The sequence below is a fragment of the Medicago sativa genome, chromosome 5 (assembly GCF_051527215.1).
Source record: "Medicago sativa cultivar Bolivia chromosome 5, Bolivia_mono, whole genome shotgun sequence".
NCBI classification, from domain to species: domain Eukaryota; kingdom Viridiplantae; phylum Streptophyta; class Magnoliopsida; order Fabales; family Fabaceae; genus Medicago; species Medicago sativa.
The window spans coordinates 56,415,746-56,436,466 of record NC_140753.1 but is presented as its reverse complement, the minus strand read 5'-3'; the positions used below and the strand labels follow the sequence as shown (position 1 = coordinate 56,436,466).

The 20,721-nt window shown below is 35.0% G+C and overlaps 1 protein-coding gene and 1 long non-coding RNA gene across 2 annotated transcripts; both read right to left on the bottom strand.

The window, feature by feature from the left end:
* Positions 1-6,483: 6,483 nt before the first annotated feature.
* Positions 6,484-7,157, bottom strand: LOC146923301 (uncharacterized). The gene has a single exon (XM_085716065.1). It carries the CDS (start codon positions 7,152-7,154, stop codon positions 6,612-6,614), a length of 543 nt encoding a protein of 180 aa, XP_085572191.1. The 5' UTR covers positions 7,155-7,157; the 3' UTR covers positions 6,484-6,611.
* Positions 7,158-16,626: 9,469 nt separating this feature from the next.
* On the bottom strand, positions 16,627-17,325 carry LOC146923300 (uncharacterized). Its single transcript, XR_015012884.1, has 2 exons — positions 17,266-17,325; positions 16,627-17,170 (listed from the first exon to the last, which is right to left on the bottom strand). It is a non-coding gene; the product is annotated as an uncharacterized LOC146923300 (long non-coding RNA).
* Positions 17,326-20,721: the final 3,396 nt, after the last annotated feature.

Genomic DNA, 20,721 nt, shown 5'->3' with positions numbered 1-20,721 from the left:
AATGCATCATGCAACTACATATATAGACTAGTGTCTCGAGCCGGTTTGGACCCAATAAGTGGCAAAGTTCTCATCAATAAATTTAATATTGCTGCATTTTCAGAGGTGGATTCAAACTCATGATCTAATTTTGCATGTAACAAGCAAACATACATATGTTACCTTAGTAGCTATGAGTTATATATACTCAAAAATCTCTAAACGAGAAAATATTTATTTAATCCTTGACAGGGACTACGTACCAAGATGTTCTTTCGTGATTCATATATTTTAGATCTACTTATTGTTTCATATATCTTAAATGAAAAATGATGTTTGGTACGACAATTAATTCGCGGGAATCACACGAAACTAGTCAAATAACGATGATTCACACTAAACAAGCCTGTGACTACTTTTTATTTATTTATTTATTTTTTATGGAGTAGTCTTTGATTACTTTAACTATACTGAACTATATTTTGGTATTGAGAAATATCAATAAATTTAGTGTTAACTATTTTTCTAATCCCTATGAAATTAAGAGTTTTCAACTTTAGTTTCTATAAAATTTTAATGGTAATTTTAACCCTCCATAATATTGAAGTTTATAAGAATAGTCCTTATTTTAAAAAAATTTGACAAAAAAATGATACTTTTAGTCCTCTAAAATAGTCTCTATATGATGTAAAGAGAGACTAAAAGTGAATAATTTTTTATAGAGACTAAACTTAAAAGTTTATAATTTTATAAGGACTAATAATGTCAATCATAGTTGTTTTTATGGTTTAAGAATTGTAATTGGAGTTTGGTTCTACTTTAAATATGCAGTCAAGCAAGTGATAAGATGCAACAAGCGTGAAAAATATTTTTGACGGTTTTGAATATAATTTTTCAATCAAGAATGTTTTAGAACATAAGTGTCCATTCAATTACACGGTCGTGCCTTTTACACGAAAAATCATTCGCACCACCTAGCACTACTCATCTTAAATTAATTTGGAGAGAGAATGATAGCTAAGATGCTAAATTATAGGTTTAATCTATACTTGACATCGTCAGGAATATAACTAGAAGAGAAATCAGATTAAAAAAGGTATTTGGAAAACATTTTATATAAACATATCCATGTGGTAAATACAAAAATTCCAACAGCATGAATGCAGCTAAAATCTTATCTCATGAAACATTCAATACAATATTCCTTCATTCATTGACATCATGAAACATTAATTCTTTCATATTCATGCAAACAGTGAAATGTTTGTGACATGAAAAAAGTGAAAGTGGTCAACATGATAAAATAGTCTTGCTAATTAACAAGAAACTCGAGAGAGAAAATGAAATGAAAGTGAAAATCTTTATTGATGAATCAAATCAAATGATACAAAGTGTATACAATTATTTATAGACTAATGAGAGTCTATTGTAGTTATCATACACTAATCATATACTAATGCTACTCATCTAACTGCCATAACAGAAAGTCCAGCTGGCATATTCAAGTTACTTGATCCTCAAGTAACTTCTTCTTCCTCATTTGTGAGCTTACTTGCATCACAAGTAATCTCCTCTTCCTCTTTATTTTGTAACAGCCTCCCACAAGCTGGAGCTTGGTATATATCTACCATGCCAAGCTTGGACAATAGAGTAATGAAAGGCTTAGGATGCAGTGGTTTGGTGAAGAAGTCTGCTGCTTGTTCAGCACTTGAAACTGGGAGAAGCTTCATAGTTCCATTTTGTACCTTCTCTCTTACAAAGTGACAATCTATCTCCAGATGTTTAGTTCTTTCATGAAACACTGGATTGGCTGCAATATGTAAAGCACTTCTGTTATCACAATACAATACAGGAAGCTTAGTGTTGTGAATCCTTAAATCCTTGAGAAGGTAAATCAGCCACTGCATTTCACAAGCTGCAGCTGAAAGTGCTCTGTATTCAGCTTCACTTGAAGATCTAGACACTGTGCTTTGCTTTTTGGTGCGCCATGATATAAGAGAGGAACCAAGGAAGAAGCATAAGCCTGTTATGGATCTTCTTGTGTCAACACATCCTGCCCAGTCTGCATCTGTGAAGCCTAAAAGCTGTATGTGTGATGACTTAGGAAAAAATAAACCTTTGCCTGGTGAATTCTTCAAGTATCTAATCACCCTACATGCTGCATTGTAATGAGTTTTGGTTGGTGCAGACAGAAATTGACTAAGTTGTTGAACCACAAAACAAATGTCTGGTCTTGTGTTTGTCAAGTATATTAATCTGCCTACAAGCCTTCTATATGAGTAGATATCTTCATAGGGTTGCCCCCCCCCCCCCATCATGGTGCAGCTTGATAGAAGGATCCATAGGTGTGGAAACAGGTTTAGAACCTAATAAACCAGAGTCATTGAGCAAGTCTAAACAATATTTCCTCTGAGAAACAGAGATACCAGTTTTGGAATAAGCGACCTCAAGACCAAGAAAGTATTTCAGTTGACCTAAATCCTTGATTTTGAAAGATGCATCAAGTAAATGCTTGACTCTAGTGATTTCTGGCAAATAATTTCCAGTTAAGATGATAACATCAACATAAATAAGCAAGGCAGTGAATGAATCATTAGAATCATTCACAAAAAGAGTGTGATCTGCAGAAGCTTGAGTATATCCTTGCTGAGTGAGAAACAAGGTTAACTTTTCATACCAGGACCTGCTGGCCTGCTTCAAACCATAAAGAGATTTATTTAACTTGCAGACTTGATTTGGTTTGGAAGTATGAACACCCTGTGGGATCTGCATATACACATTTTCATGGAGGTCACCATGAAGAAAAGCATTGTTCACATCAAGCTGGTGCAAGAACCAATCATTGATGGAGGCCAAAGCAAGAAGCATTCTAACAGTGGTAATCTTTGCTACTGGTGAAAAGGTTTCAAAATAGTCAAGACCTTCAATTTGACTATACCCTTTAGCAACCAATCTGGCTTTGTACCTTTCAATAGTGCCATCAGAATGAAGATTTTGAACACCCATTTGTTCCCTATAGGTTTGACTTTGGGAGGAGAATCAACTAATGTCCATGTACCATTCTTTACTAAAGCCAGGATCTCAGCATTCATTGCCTCAACCCAGTACTCAGATTGCATAGCCTCTTCAAATGATTTGGGCTCAGTGTGGGAAGTAACAGAAAAAGTAAAATGTGATTGTGAAGGAGAAAGAAAATGAGAAGAAGTAAAATTGGACAAAGGATATAAACTACCTGAAGATGATGAAGATGGTTGATCTGTGAAAGAGTTACAAACATAGTCTTGAAGCTTAACAGGGACATTTTTGACTTTTTCAGACCTTCTAAGAACAGGTTCAACATCATCTATAGGATCAGGTAAATTAGGTATAGGAGGGTTTATAATAGGAGAGGAAGAATCATTATGATTGATAGGAGGAATGGGAAGAGAATCAGAGAAAGAATCCTGATTATGATACGTTACACGTGGGACAGACGCAGGAAAACTATCAGAAGCAGAAGGAGGATCAGAAGCAGAAGTAGGATCAGAAGCAGAAGTACGATCAGAAGCAGAAATAGGATCAAAAGCAGAAGTGGCATCAGAAGCAGAAATAGGATCAGAAGCAGTTTTATAAGGCAAAACATACTCATAAAAAACGACATTTCTGGAAATGAAAAGTTGCTTAGACTGTAAGTCAAAGAGAACAAAACCCTTGACACCAGTCTTATATCCAAGAAAAACACTCTTTCTTGCTCTAGAAGCAAGCTTAGTTCTGTGAGAACAAAGAGTAGAAGCAAAACACAATGAACCAAAAACTTTAAAACTATCAAAATCAGGGTTTTGATCAAAAAGAAGTTGATAAGGAGATTTATCCTTTAAAATGGATGAAGAAACTCTATTTATGATGTAAGTGGCATGCACAAGAGCATAAGACCAAAATTTTTTAGGAAGTTTTGATTGAAAAAGAAGAGCTCTTCCAACATTCAATATGTGCTGGTGTTTTCTCTCAACCCTCCCATTTTGTTGGGGAGTTTCAACACAAGATTTTTGATGTAAAATTCCTTTTGAAGCATAAAATTGTTGTAAATCAAACTCAGGACCATTGTCACTTCTGACAATTTTAACCTTGCAATCAAATTGATTTTCTGCAAAGAGTATAAAGTTTTGAACTTGTAATTGAACTTCTGATTTTGATTTCAATAAAATGATCCATACAAATCTACTATAATCATCCACAACAGTAAGAAAATAACTATGACCATGAATGGATTTAATAGAAAGAGGACCCCAAATGTCAAAATGCAAAATATCCATTTTATTGATTGCTCTTTTGGTACTGATACAAAAGGGAAGTTTCTTTTGCTTAGCAAAATGACAAGTTTCACACACTAAGTTGGGATCAGTTTGCAGGAAAGGAAACTACTTATTCATAATAGCTAATCTAGAATGAGATAAATGCCCTAGCCTATAGTGCCAAAGAGCTGAAGAAGGAATGATATTGGGATCAGCAACTGAAACAGACATGACTCTTGACATGCTAGCTTCAAGATTTAGTTTGTCCAATCCTTCACATAGATCAGCCAAACCAATCTTCCTTTGAGAAGTCATATCCTGCAATTCACAATATTTGTCAAAGAAATGTAAAGTGCAATTTGAACTGGAACATAGTTTGGACACTGAAATCAAATTAAAAGAAAAATCTTTGAGATATAGAACTCTATGTAAAACTAAATGAGGTGTGAGACTGATGGTGCCTGCTATATTAGTGACAACAATAGTATTATTAGGAAGTTTAACATTGGTAGGCTCAATGTTATAATATGTAGTAAACCAGTTCAAAGAAGAGCAAATATGATCACTTGCTCCTGAATCTAATATCCAGGAGTTAGATTTAACACAGGCCAGGCAATGTGCAACAGGTAGGGAACAATAAGCATTACCTGAAGTAGATGCTTCAACTGGTGTATGACCAATTGAAGCTGAAGTGCTGACCTGGTTTACTAAAGACTGAGGAGATGCAACCTTAGAGGATTGAATTAAGGCAAGAATGCTGTCATACTGTTCTTTAGTAAATGCAGGCAATGAACCAGAAGCAGTCTCAGTAGATCCTTTACAACTTTCATGGATCTTCAGATTGCACAGAATTTGCATTAGAGTTGAATCTACCATTACCATAGTTGGGAGGATAGCCATGCTTTCTGTAACAGGTCTCAATAGTGTGACCTGATTTACCACAAAAGCTACATTGTCTACCACTTTTCCCTCCCTGAGAAATGGATCCCTTGCCTCTACCATAAGGTTTCTTGGTTTCAACAGCATTAACCGAGACTTTACTATCATCAATAGCATCAATACCTTCATGGCTTTCTTCTTGAGCCACTAAAGAGTAAACTTTGCTGAGAGGAGGTAATGGATCCATAAGCAGAATTTGAGTATGAACAATGGAAAAAACTTCATTAAGGCCACTCAAAAACTGAATCACTTGATCCTCATGCCTAAATTCTTTAACATTTCGCATGGAAGTACACACACATCTCATAGGGCAAACACATGAAGGTGTAGGTCTATGACTATCATACTCTTCCCAAAGAGATTTCAATTCAGTGTAACAGTCATTAACAGAACCAGTACCTTGTTTGAGATTGTTGATCTCAGATTTGAGCTTCCAAACACGAATGCGATCAGCTTTGCTAAAACGTTCTTTCAACTCATTCCAAACGTCAGAAACGTTATCAATATACACAATGCTCTGTGCAATACTATCAGAAACAGAGTTCATGATCCATGAGTGGATAAGATTGTTGCAACGTTCCCATGCAGAAAAATTCAAATCATTATCAGTAGGAGGAGGAATTGTTCCATCTACAAACTGATACTTGTTCTTGCCACCAAGACCTCTGCGCATAGCACGCGCCCAAGCTTGATAATTGGACGTGTTCAATTGAGGCTTGATTGCAACTGAATGAGGTCCATCACTGGGATGAACATAGTAAGGTGAAGAATAATCTTGTGTTGGATCTTGATTTCGAACCATGATTGATTGAAAGAAAATCAAAATCTGAACGATTCAGGAATCAACACAAAGATGAGAAAAGAGATACGAAAAAGAAAGGATCTTCAACGAGAAGAAAGAAGAAAAAGGAAAGAAGCTTGAAAAAGCTTCAGAAACACGCATCCATGGCGGAAACGGTGCGTAACTGAATCGTAACCACCTTCCCCAAAGAGAAGGCTCCTGATACCATAACAAGAAACTCGAGAGAGAGAAAATGAAATGAAAGTGAAAATCTTTATTGATGAATCAAATCAAATGATACAAAGTGTATACACTTATTTAAAGACTAATGAGAGTCTATTGTAGTTATCATACACTAATCATATACTAATGCTACTCATCTAACTGCCATAACAGAAAGTCCAGCTGGCATATTCAAGTTACTTGATCCTCAAGTAACTTCTTCTTCCTCATTTGTGAGCTTACTTGCATCACAAGTAATCTCCTCTTCCTCTTTATTTTGTAACACTAATTAACATAGAAAAATGGATTCAGACTCTCACTCTGTTTCATTAATCCATCAAATATTCATTCAATAACTAAGTGTGTAATAATAGCTCAGGAAAAATAAAGGAAACAGACTCTCACTCTGTTTCATTCATTCAAGCATCACAATCATTCATCATCATTAGCCCAAGAGAAGAAGAAGATGAATCACTCGTTGTTGTTCCTTCTTCTATTTTCTTCATCATTTCCTCATCTGCGATTTTCATCATCTTCTCCGCTTCTTCATTTGCCTTTTCGATTGCCTCTTTCGCCTCTCTAATATTTCTTTCAACCCTTTTCTCCTTCTTCCTCAAGCGATGCTCACGGCCCTCTCCAAAGTAAAATTGATACATTCTATGAACATTATAAAATGTTTGAATTATCTCGACAATGATGTGTATAATAATGATGACAAAAACCACATAAGAACCATATTTAATCTTTTCTATTAGATAGAGCACTGAATCTTGATCAGTAAGTCCAAGGTTCTTGTCATCCTCGTTTTTTGTTGGTTTGATGATTGGTGGTGGTGGTGGTGAACCATCACACCCTCCAACACAATCAACGTGAGGTGAATCCACATTGCTACTGCAATCGGCTTGGTCACACGAGGAAGCAACATCAACAAGTAGAAGCAGCAGCAACAACAACATCATCATCCTACACAAACCATATTATAAGCACAACATAGTAAGCAAGTATCAGACATCGTAAAGTAAATAAGAACATCATAGTTAAGTAAATAAGCACAACATAGTTTTTTCATGTTACCTTTTCATTTCCATCTAAGTAACAATGAAGATTAAAACCAAAACCAAAGAGAGAATGTTGTGTGCATGTGATGTGAAATTTATTCAACACGCAAAAAGGGGTTGAGTTAAGATTATAACTATATCAACGAACGTTTGTTTATTGAAATTTATAGGTAGGCACACTAATTTCAATTTCATTCGGTTGGTGCCATTTGATATACGCGTCATATTTGACAAACTTTTAATTTCAATACAACTCCAATTCTATGCATCATGTGCGTCATGTTAATAAACGTAACTAAGATAAAGTATGCTTATGCCTTCCCTTTGTTATTATCATAATTTTCATTCACGATTTTTCTAATAACTTCAAAATTTTGTAGAGTCAAATGGGTGGATAATGTGTACTTTCCAATTAGCTTTGAGGTGGGAAAAGTAAAAACTGTTAGATATTTTCCCGTTTTTCCCTTTTCTACATGTGCCAATATTTTGGTCAATATTGAGTTGTTGTGGAAAGCTAGTTTTTAGGGAAATATCTTCTGAAATGGTCCACTGATTCTTCCCCCTTATCCCATGATCATTTTCACGCTCCCTCAATAAGTGCAACACGTTTCAGAACCTTGTGATGGGCAAGGGGCTATAAATTAGAAACGTATTCAACACTTCATAGTCACTGAACCTACTTTCTCTCTTCATAATACTGCACCATCGAGTTTGAGCAAAGTGAAGGTTTGGAACAGCAGTGAAATCAGTCCGTGATAGTAGCAAGCATCAGCAGTGAGGTCTTTTCATCAAGCAATGGCTGGAGGTAAATGCTCTAAACTGCTTCCGCTTATTGATTCTGGTTTAAATGTGTTGTTAGGTTTAATTTACATGTTTAAATCGATAATATAGTAAACATTTGGTATCAGAGCCTTTGTGCCTCTGTCTTGCTGAATCGTTTCCACTCTGTTTTTGAATTTTTCAAGTTTCTGGGTTATTCGGTTTTGACCCCTTTAATCAAAAATAAAATCATAAACATGTTGGAAACGACTTATAGGATTTTTCTGGTGCGTTATACATCGTTTTCGACGTCGAAATTCGTCTAAAACCGTCGGGTTTTTAGTCGGGTATCGCAAGTCTGAATCGGGTCAAAATGACCCGGCTGAAGGTTGAAGACGATGATTTTATATATTTTAGTCAGTGCTTCTTTTATTAATATAAAACAACGAGAATTATTCATAACTTTAGCACGCGCCGCAGCGGTTTGATTCAGCCTTAAACTGTTTTGGGTCGCGAGTTCGATTCTCAGAATTCAAGATTTCATTTTTTTGAGTACTGATTAATCAGAATTCAAGATTTCATTTTTTTGAGTACTGATTAAAATTAAAAAAAAAAAAAAAGAAAGTAGCGCGTTTTGATTCACCAGGGATCGAACCTATGTCTCTTCAGTACAAATTCAGTTTGTAACCAATTGTGCTGTATTAATAATCTGTATACGTTGTGCTGCTTCTGTTTTATGTATGCTTGTTCATTCTGAATAAAATTTTGAGTATGCATGAATGATAGATTACTGTTAACTTATTGAATGCAAAGTAAAATTGTTAATTTATAGTGCTTACTGTCATTTGTATGTACTGTGTATATCTTGTTGTTATTATACCTGTACCGTAATCTTTAACTGATGTATTGCATTGTTAAGTTTTATATGCAAACAACTAAGCTCTTTGTTTAAATTAATGTTGAGTGATTTATAAAATTGTGATTAATTAAGGAATAGCCACAGCATCTTTAATTGATTAGAATTTTATATTAAGATTTAGAATCACACTTAAAACATTAGTTGTAATTAAACATGCTTGTATAATAAAATCTACCCACAGGAATTTTGTTATGTTTGTGTGTTTAATTAGGATAAAATATCGGATTATATTTCTTAATTTACCCGCAGGAGTTAAGAAAAGGAACACGATTTGATAGTTTAATCATAAAGTTATAATATAAATCTAATTGAGTAAAACTTTAGCCCACAGGCAGGTGTTATGTCACTAGATTTATATTTTTTAAGCATGATTTGCATTGGTAAACCATGAAATTTATTTACTTTGTCTCAATTATGTTTAATGAGCATATTTGTTGAATTTTGTTTACAGTTGTTCAATCTGCAAATTTCTCTGATTTTAAGTGTGACATTCCCGAATTGAATGGTGACAATTATAAGATCTGGAAGGAGAGAATTCTTCTTCATTTAGGATGGATGAATATTGACTTTGCTATTAGGAAAGATGAACCAGCAGGAATTACTGAAGCCAGCGAGCCAGATGCTGTGGATCTTTATGAAAAGTGGGAGAGATCTAACCGTCTCTCTGTTATGTTCATAAAGACCAAGATATCTGCTGGTATCCGCGGTTCAATTGAGCAATATGAAAAGGTCAAGGATCTTATCAAGGCCATTGATGAGCAGTTTGCTACATCCGATAAGGCCCTTGCCAGCACTCTAATCATATAGTTCTCAACCATGAAGCTCACTGGGGTGAGAGGAGTGCGTGATCACATCATGCACATGAGGGATATAGCGGCCCAACTTAAGGATCTGGAGGTAACAATGTCTGACTCTTTCCTTGTTCACTACATTTTAACCACTCTACCTCATCAGTATGGTCCTTTTAAGATATCCTATAACACACATAAGGATAAGTGGTCAATCAATGAATTATTGACCATGTGTGTGCAGGAAGAGGAAAGGCTGATGATGGAGGAAGGTGAGAAGGTTAATCTGACTGTTCAAGGAAAGAAAAGGAAGGAAGCTGCAAAGAATAAGAGCAACATTCCTCCTCAGCCAACCATTAAGAAAGAGTCTAAGTGTTTCTTTTGCAAAAAGAAAGGACACTTGAAGAAAGACTGCTTGAAGTTTAAGAGTTGGATGGACAAGAAAGGTACTCCATTTACTTTTGTATGTTATGAATCTAATATGGTTAATATAAATCATAACACATGGTGGATTGACTCTGGTTCTACAATCCATGTTTCTAATACCTTGCAGAGGGTATGGAAAACCTAAGGAAACCGGTGGGAAGTGAACAATTCATCTATTCAGGAGGGCGGATGCGTTCATATGTGGAAGCCGTTGGAACATGCAAGTTAATTTTAAGCAGCAATTTCATTTTAGTTTTGGAAAAAACATTTTATGTTCCTAGTTTTTCGAAGAATTTAATTTCTGTTTCTAGACTATTGCATTTGGGTTTTTCATTTAATTTTAAGGATTCTGGTTTTACTTTATGTAATAAATCTGGAATTGTTGGTTATGGTGAATTGCGTGATGGTCTTTATTCTATTAATTTACAAAATGATGCTGCTTATAATTCAATGCATATTACTGCTGGTTTAAAACGATGTGTTATGAATGAAAAATCCTCAATGTTATGGCACCGAAGGTTGGGACACATCTCAATCGATAGAATTAAGAGATTAGTAAATGAAGGGGTACTTAGTACTCTAGATTTTGCCGATTTCGAGACTTGTGTGAATTGCATTAAGGGTAAGCAATCTAACAAGTTCAAAAAGGGTGCACAAAGGAGCTCTAACCTATTAGAGATCATACATACGGATATTTGTTGTCCAGACATGGATGCAAGTAGTCCAAAATACTTTATCACCTTTATAGATGATTATTCACGATATATGCATCTCTACTTACTTCATTCTAAGGATGAAGCTTTAGATGCCTTTAAAGTTTTCAAGGCTGAAGTAGAGAAACAATGCGAAAAACAAATTAAAATCGTGAGATCTGATAGAGGTGGAGAGTACTACGGTAGATACACTGAGAATGGACAAGCTGCCGGTCCTTTTGCGAAGTTTCTTCAAGAGCATGGGATTGTTGCCCAATACACTATGCCTGGTTCTCCTGACCAGAATGGTGTAGCAGAAAGAAGAAACCGAACATTAATGAACATGGTAAGAAGTATGAGGAGTAGTGTTAATCTTCCTCAATTCTTGTGGACTGAAGCACTAAAGACGGCTGCGTATATATTAAACCGAGTTCCAACCAAGGTTGTCTCAAAGACACCATTTGGGTTATTCAAGGGTTGGAAACCAAGTTTGCAACATATACGCGTTTGGGGTTGCCCGTCTGAAGTGAGAATTTATAACCCACAAGAAAAGAAACTAGACCCAAGGACTATTAGCGGGCATTTCATTGGATATGCTGAAAAGTCTAAAGGTTATAGATTTTATTGTCCATCTCTTAGAACTAGGATTGTGGAATCAAGAAATGCAAAATTTCTTGAAAATGACTTGATTAGTGGGAGTGATCAGTTCAAAGATATAACTTCTGAGAAAGATTACTATGAGGGTGAACCTTCGACATCAAGTGACAGACTGATTGTCATACACACCCCTCAAGTGCAAAGAGGTGCTAGACAACCAGCAACTGAAATTCCACAAACTGTTGAAAATGATCATGTAGATCAAGTTATTGAAGAGGAACATCAAGAAAATGTTGAACAACCTGTTATTGAACCGGTTGAACAACAAGATCCTCAAGAAGATAATGAGATAACATTGAGAAGATCTACTAGAGTCAGAAAATCAACAATTTCTAATGAATTTGTAGTGTATCTACAAGAATCAGACTACAACATAAGAGCCGAAAATGACCCTGTAACGTTTTCACAAGCCATGAGTTCTGAAGAATCAAACTTGTGGCACGATGCCATGAAAGAAGAGATGAATTCAATGGCATCAAACAAAGTCTGGGATCTTGTCAAGTTGCCTGATGGTGTAAAAGCCATTGGATGTAAGTGGGTCTTTAAAACTAAACGAGACTCACAAGGCAACAGTGAGAGACATAAGGCAAGACTTGTTGCCAAGGGATTCACTCAAAGAGAAGGAATCGATTACACAGAGACTTTTTCTCCTGTGTCTAAGAAAGATTCTTTTCGAGTAATTATGGCATTGGTAGCTCATTTTAATTTTGAGTTGCATCAAATGGATGTTAAAACAGCATTCCTAAATGGTTCTCTAGAGGAAGAGGTTTACATGAAACAACCTGAAGGATTCTACTCTAGTGAAGGTGAGAACTTAGTCTGCAAGCTTAATAAATCCATCTACGGATTGAAACAAGCCTCCCGCCAATGGTATTTAAAATTACATGAGGTAATCACTTCATTCGGTTTTGAAGAGAATATCATGGATCAATGTATATACCAGAAGGTCAGTGGGAGCCATATTTGTTTCCTTGTGTTATATGTTGATGATATTTTGCTTGCGACAAATGATAAGGGTATGCTATATAAGGTGAAACAATTTCTCTCAAGAAACTTTGATATGAAGGATATGGGAGAGGCATCTTATGTCATTTGCATTAAGATCCATAGAGATAGAAATCAAGGAATTTTGGATCTGTCTCAAGAGGCCTATATCAATAAAGTTCTTGAAAGATTTAATATGATAAATTGTTCACCAAGTGTGGCTCCCATTGTGAAGGGTGATAAATTTGAATTAAGTCAATGCCTACAAAATGATTTTGAACGGGAACACATGAAGAAAATCCCATATGCTTCAGCTATAGGAAGTCTTATGTATGCTCAGGTTTGCACCAGACCTGACATTGCATATGCTGTTGGAGTTTTGGGAAGATATCAGAGTAATCCAGGTGTTGACCACTGGAGAGCTGCTAAGAAGGTAATGAGATATCTTCAAGGAACAAAGAATTTCATGCTCTTGTATAAACGAACAGATAACTTGGAAGTAATTGGCTACTCCGATTCAGACTTCGCTGGTTGCATTGATACCCGAAAATCAACATCGGGTTATGTTTTTATGCTAGCCAACGGAGCTGTATCTTGGAGAAGTACAAAGCAGACCTTGACTGCTACTTCCACTATGGAAGCTGAGTTTGTTTCTTGTTTTGAGGCTACCTCGCATGGTGTGTGGTTGAAGAGTTTCATATCTGGTCTTAAAGTTGTTGACTCCATTTCGAGACCGCTAAAGTTTCATATCTGGTCTCAAAAGATCCTCCGTATTTTTCTGACGAATGTCACTATTCTTTTGGCCATTTATAATCTCAAGAGCTATAACATTAAAACTAAATGGGTTAATAGGTGTTTACCCTGCCATTTAGTCGAATTTTGGTTTGACCCCAGTAAAAAAAATGTTGGACATTCTTCCTCATTTGGTTTTCACCCGAGTCCATTTGACTATGCAAATATGCTTACATGACACGCTGAGTGTGTAAAGTTGATGATTTGACATGTTGAGTTGGAATTTTTTTATTCCACTCAATATTTTTTATTAAAAACTTAATTTAATTAACCTTTTTTTGAGGGATTAATTTAATTAACCTAAAACATTAAGTTTTTAAGAAAAAAAACTATCACCAATTAAAAAATATTTTTCCTACCAACGCCCTAAAAATATTTGGTTACACCAACATCTAAAAACAGAAAAAGGTGAACGAGAAAGGAGAAGAGGTTATATTACCATGTATGGGGATTTCAGATTGTAGCTTCGATTGACAAGAGGTGGGAAAGGGCAGTGTTGTGATAAGGGCTTTGTCGGCGACGGTGACTGTGGTGTCGAACGAAGGTTAAAAGAACGGTGCACTGTTGAGATAAGGGCTTTGTCGGCGACAGTGACGGTGGTGCCGAACGAAGCAGCAAAGAACACGGCGACGGTGAGGAGGAAACCAAAAAGGAAAAGATTGTCGATGGTGGTGAGGAACAAAGGTCAATGACAGTGAGGAGAGGAACAAAGTAACATCGTAAGATGATTTTGCGGGGAAAAGTGTCATGCGAGGTTTCTAATTGTTAGCAAGGTATATGAGTCGTAGGATTTGTTTAATTAAGCGGTTGAGATTTGGTGGTGTTAACGGATCCTGTCTCGTATATATATATATACACACACTACTTCCTTTTGTGTCTTTTAGTCTAATTCTCTATTGTAAGCTCTTGTTCAAAAAAACCTTGTGAGTTATATTCGTGGTGCAGGTTCAAACACTTTGATATTTGACTCTGAAATAGACAAAATTGAGAGAGCACTCCAGAAATGTATCCGGGAAGTAATAGAAGCAGCAACAGTTTCACTACGTTTAAGTTATTTCTCATCCGATGAATAGGGGTGGCCCTGAGTACGGGGCCACCCCTATTCATCGGATATAAAATAAAATCAGTTAACTACATGTACAAAAAAATATTAAGTTATTTCTCAAACGACATTTGACTTTTGAGGAATCAACATTGAATTATGATCGACATGTGCTGTTTTGATAAACATGTTGTCTTTACTTAATTAAACTTGTCGAGTGAAACCTAAACTTTGGAACATGGATCCTAGCTTAGAGTTAATTGGTTCACATTTTAAAAATTCATACATGTGTTCTTCTTGCACAATGTCAAATGAAATGTTTAATAGTCTTTCCATTCATTTCTCTTAATCTTATCATTTTTTGTAGAATTTTTCTTTATAGGGGCACCAGTCTCTTGCTACGCCCAAGGCATCCAAATTTGTAGGGCCGGCTCTGCCGACGAAGAGGAGGAAGTCATGGAACACATCACACCAGAAGACTATGGGAGACTATACAACCATGAGGAGGTAAGTAGCTCAGGGTCCTCAAAGCTAGCAAACTCCCACAACATCATAGCGGCAACACCTTCTAGCAGTCCTCAAAGTATTATTGATGACTTACTCAATTTTTATAAGGTTTAAATGTGTCTTTGGTCCTTGCACTTTCATCACTTTTTGCTACTAGTCCTTCACTTTTTTTTGTTTGACTTTAGTCCCGGTACTTTATAAAAAATTTGGTATTGGTCCCTCTGTTAACTTTTCTGTTAAAAATAAATAAATAAAACTAACAGAGTTCCACGCGGCCCAATCATTTCACGCCACGTGGCACACTAAAAGACAAAATTATAAAATTAAAATAAGTCAAATAAAATATATTTTTTAATTATTAATATTATTATTCAGAATTAAAATAAAAATATTTTTTTAATTATTATTATTATTCAGAATTAATTAAAAAACAATTATTTGATTTGATTTATTTTAATTCTGAAAAAATTTTCTTAGTGTGCCACGTGGCACTCCGTAGTTTTGTTTTTTTTTTAACAGAAAGTTAACAGAGGGACCAATACCAATTTTTTTATAAAGTGCAGGGACTAAAGGCAAACAAAAAAGTGTAAGGACTAATAGCAAAAGCGATGAAAGTGCAAGGACCAAAGACACATTTAAACCTTTTTATAATTAACTACCTCACAACCAAGAAAAATCAAATCAAGAAGAAAAATCAAGTCACCATACTTGACGCGGTTCTGAAAACAACGACAACGATTTTCACGATAATTTGAAACTACGGCAGTTTGGAACTATAAAATTGAACAATTAGAACGGGAAGAAGAAATTTTATGAATGTATTTGATGGCTAGATGAAAAAATTTGATGTGAAATTTTAATTGTTATAAGCCTTGTAGTGTAAATTAATTAAGATTGAACATCTAAATATGATTAAATAAAAATTAAAAGAATATAATTAAATTAAAATTAAAAGTATTCAAAGTTACCTTAAAATTAAAATTGACTCTTTTTTTTTAGAAAAAATTGACTCGTTTATTTGACATTTATTGTTGCCAATGTATATTACATTTTGATTGTTTTCATAAGAGGGTAAATTTCCCCTAAACAAGAGAGGGTAATCTAGAAAAAACCAAAATATTTACATGATTTAATATAACCTCTTACGATAATCGCTATATTCCAACACTAGATCTTTTACCCGTGCTAACGCCCGGGACATTAAAAATGGAGAAGCTAATATATTACAATATGATTCATTACATAGATAAGAAAACAATTCAACATAAACTATCTTTTAGCCATTAAAAAAAACTAAACCCCAGCAATTACATATATGAACAATTGGCTTTATTTGAAAAGAAAATCATAAACAAAAGTGTAAGAATGTATATAAATTGCAAGCTACATTGTCACTGCAACTGTAAGCTGCTGCAAGCAATCTGCAAGTCTTCTAACCGCAACCACCATTGAAATAAACCTCCTTAAGAGATCTACTAATGAGTATTGCTGTAACTACCTATCAGAAAATAAGGATTGCTCCTGCAATGAATTAGGAGTAAAAATGAGAGGGGGAGATGGAACAGTAAAGAAGTGGAATCCAAATTAAATCATGTTCAATATTTTATAGTCTTTGTATTATTACTATTTGAAAGATACGGGAAGTAATCAAAAAACAATTAGAATGTCTTCTTAAGAACAAAAATACATGGGAAAGATGTGTAAATTAGAATAATTGATCAAAAAACAATTAGAATGTTCTTCTTAACAATAAAAAGCATTATGTTAAAGAGAAAATTGTTACAACAGAAACTGCAAAACTTAAAACAATGTGGAACTAAACTTTTGTTTTATATGAAGCTCTCAATTTCAATTGGAAGTATTCTAAAAATAAAGCTTCAAACTATTTGATCATATTTAATATAAAGGATTCTTGATATACTGCACATCATGATCTTCTATACCAAAACTATGTGCCAAAAACATAGCGACCTATCTGTTAGTTCCAAATATTATGTGAAAAATGGTAACATATTTTCCCACTTCCAAGCGCCTATTTGCATCATAATTCAAATAAAAAATTTATCTTGGTTTTTAGACTTTAAACTTGAAAGGGAGCCACCCAATGCTGCTGCGTATCACTTGAAACACTGGGTATATCTTGGTTTTTCGAATTAAGACTTTACTGCAGATGCATCTTTTCCAGTACCAGTGATACTGGGTATAAAACAAAACAAAGTTCAAGCTATCATGAAAAACTGTCTTTGGTTGTTGTGCAATGTCTTTATTTCTTTCTCAATGGCCATTCTTCAACCAAAATCAATAGATTCCAATGGATATTACATAGCATCCCTTCTTTGGAGATCTTGAACAACCTATCAATACATCAATTCACTTACCAATCAAATGTCCAAAAATAAAAAATAAAAATAAAAAACAAAAAAAACAAAATTTCAGATAAATCTGCTACCTTAACAATATTTTGTCCATCATCAATATTTATTGAAAGTTAAACCCTGTCAACAATGGTGGGATTTACAATGCACAAGCAAAAGAGTTATGCACAACACAAATTTGTGCAAATGGTGGGCCCAAATCAAATCTGGATCGTTTATATATTATTATTTTAATGCCAACGATTGAGATTTGTTTGGATTTGGGAATGGGTGACCTGCTGCCACAAATGGAGAGGGCATGTGGGTCCCACGCGGGACCCACTCCTTTGATTAAATCTGAATTTTATATTGCAATTTTTTTGTAGATTTTGTTTTGGGCTTGGGCTTGACATATGTAGAGTTATATTTTATATATTGGCTGGCAAATTTAATTGTTTTGGCCCGAAAAAAAAAAGGAAATATTTTTCTGCATAATTTTATTTGTTTGTTGACAATTCAATTGAATTGAATATTGAAAAATCTGAAAATTAGTAGAAGTTGTTTTATTAAATTGGACGGTTGTAATTGGATTTGAAGTTTTTGGGAAAAATAAATGGGAGAAATTATAAGATGAATAAATTGTGTGTTATATTTGGGTAGTAAAATTGTTTTGGAAAAATTACAAGATGAAGAATTATGATGTTTTGGAAAAATAAATTGGAGAAATTATAAGATGTTTTGTTGGTATAACATAATATTAATAATGTTTATTTATATTGTGAGTCAATCACTACCAAAAAAAATATTGTAAGTCAATGATGAATGATTGAATTATGAGAAATTATGGTATCAGAAATTAAACATTGGAGTATTATTAATTGTACAGTTAATAGAAGGAAATTATGTAGAAAGTAAACTATATTAATAATATTAAGATGTAACATTGAATTAACATATAATTAGATATTATTTTATTTGGAAATTAATATTTTTGTATGTTATCGAAAGAAATATCAGTTGACAATTTTTATACTAAAAAAAGTAAACTATAAGAGTTAATAGAAAGCTAAAATGTCCCGGAAAAAAAAAAAGCAATGACAGGTGAGCACGACCGTGCTTTGTAATGACACGGTCGTGCTTAAAAAGTGACCGGAGTTGGATTTGAAAAAGTAGTGGAAGGTTCGCATGGCCGTGCTTTAAATAGGCACGGTCGTGCCTTAAACCACTGGTTGTTGTCTTGAAATTGTTATGGGACAGACGCACGCCCGTGCGTGTAATAACACAGTCGTGTAAGAAAGACAGAAAGTGACTGGTGTTTTGTCTGCAATAGGTGCACGACCGTGCTTGAATTAGACACGGTCGTGTGTGTATCAGCTGCCATATCCAGCAGAACCAACAATCATTAGTGAAATAAAAATGTGCACAACATACCAGAGCATGCCAATTACTAGCACGAGCCATGTGTTTTGTTAACATGCAAACAAGTTCAGCAAGTTCAGAGCTAATATAATTTACAACATAATTATATTTGGATCATTGTTCACACAAAGCATTAAAGTTTATCATTCTGGACCGGGTGGAGGATAATGGAAGTTGAGTCGCTGCATCGTTTCTGCAAGCATTCGTTTGATACATGCAACCTCATCATACGTCCTGTCAGCCTTCGCCTCCATTCTTCGACGGCAATCATCATCGTCGTCTTTCATTCCAGTCGCAGGTTGTTGCTCCTCCCGGTAATCACCCATTTCTTCATCTCTGCCAGCCTGCTCTTTAGGTACCCGTGAATCTAAATCCATATAAAGCCAATTTGCTGGATTTGTTACGTCAGTTCTCGATGGATCTGGCAACAAGATTGAATCTTCGTCGAATACCAGCAATATAAAAGTCTTGTTGTCCCCGTCTAGATCCCTTACCATATGTATATTTTTACAGAAATCGATATCAATGGCATAGTTCCCCTCAATGCCAATTTCTTGTGTTGCAGTTCTCGCTCCCAGCTTCCATGCAATGAAACTTACCAATCCCCCCGCCACTATCTTACCTTTTGGTTGTGCCGCCACATATGCCAAATGGTTTAATAGGTAGTAGCCAGTGTTTACGGGACATTTGTTAACCATGGCCCATAAAAGGAATAGCTCATCAGACCTCACAGTTGCAGTTTCCGGCCTACCGAAAATGGTGCAGGCCATAACTCTATGCAAGTATTTGAAAACAGGGTTATGTATCATGCTGGCCTTGGCAGTTTTGCTTTTAAAACGGTTCCGGCCAGTTATTTTAAACCAAAACTCCTGTTTGTCAAAATGTCGATGCTTTTTATCATGAATGATCCCCGTGCTTTCGAAGCCCATTATGTCATTAAATTGAGTGAGGGACATGTTATATTCCACGTTGCCCAAACTAAATGAAACGGTGTGGTTTGGGTTTTTATCATTGTCTGTATCATGAACAAAAGAGATGGTACTTAAAAATTCAAGTGTACTAGTTTCGAAGGCGAAGTGCATCTCGCCTACGAAATCTTTCCAGCCTACATTACTAATCATTGTCGTGACATTGTCCTCTATACCCAATGCCTGTAGAGCGGCTGAATCGGGGTACCTATTTGGTACAATGTCTCTGTTCACAAGCATTCTATACCTTACCTTTTCAGATTTGTCAAGAATAAGTCCCCTCTCATTGAGTCTACCCTGTTTCTGCGTTCCGGAAGAAGTGCTGCCAACATGAACACCTTTTCCTTTAGAAGCCATTTTTTCGAAATTTCTGTTCCTGTCGCAAACAAAAAGTAGTAAAAATTTACATACATTAATTGTACACCCACATATGGCAGTACTAGTAACAACAATCAAAAAGCCCCTTTTCTTTTGACTAGGGTTAAGGTTATGGGTACATTTACATACAAACACAAGATTCATAAGCAGCTAAAAAAATGAAATAGTAGTATTTAACATCTCCTGATAACAATTAATCAGAAGCACCATTTCCATATAAGAAACAAACAGGAGTAACAATACCCACCAATCAGAAACTCATTCCTGATAAGAATAATGAAAGCAAAAAGAACCTAACAATCTCTATCAATGTAGTGTTTCAGCATTTAGCAATTTCAACATTCAATAAAAAGCAACCAACTGCATGAAATTAAGTAAAAGGAAAGAAAGAAATTGAGGTTAATTACCTAATGGTGAATGTAGATTTCGAAAGGGGAAAACCTAAGGTTGATGATGGTGATGATTTCTGACGCTGAAGGAGGAAGAAGAAGAAGGAATTATAATAAGAAGGAAGTAGAAGAAGAAGATTGAGGTAGGAGACAAGTTTAATTGATTTGGTGAGTTGTGGAATTGTGTGTTGTTGAGAAATCATTAATAATCATTAATAAGAAAATGATTAAAAACAAATGAAAACAAATCATTCGTATGAAAATCATTAAAACATAAATGATTAAATGATTAAAAAAAGGAATGCACTTTTAATTATGACACGTTTCGAGCACGACCGTGTGTAAGAATGACACGGTCGTGTTTAGTTGAAGTGGCCTAAGAAAAAAGGGAATTAAT

Excerpts from the sequence above, each read along its gene's own strand:
- LOC146923301 (XM_085716065.1), bottom strand. The coding sequence starts at position 7,154 with ATGATGATGTTGTTGTTGCTGCTGCTTCTACTTGTTGATGTTGCTTCC.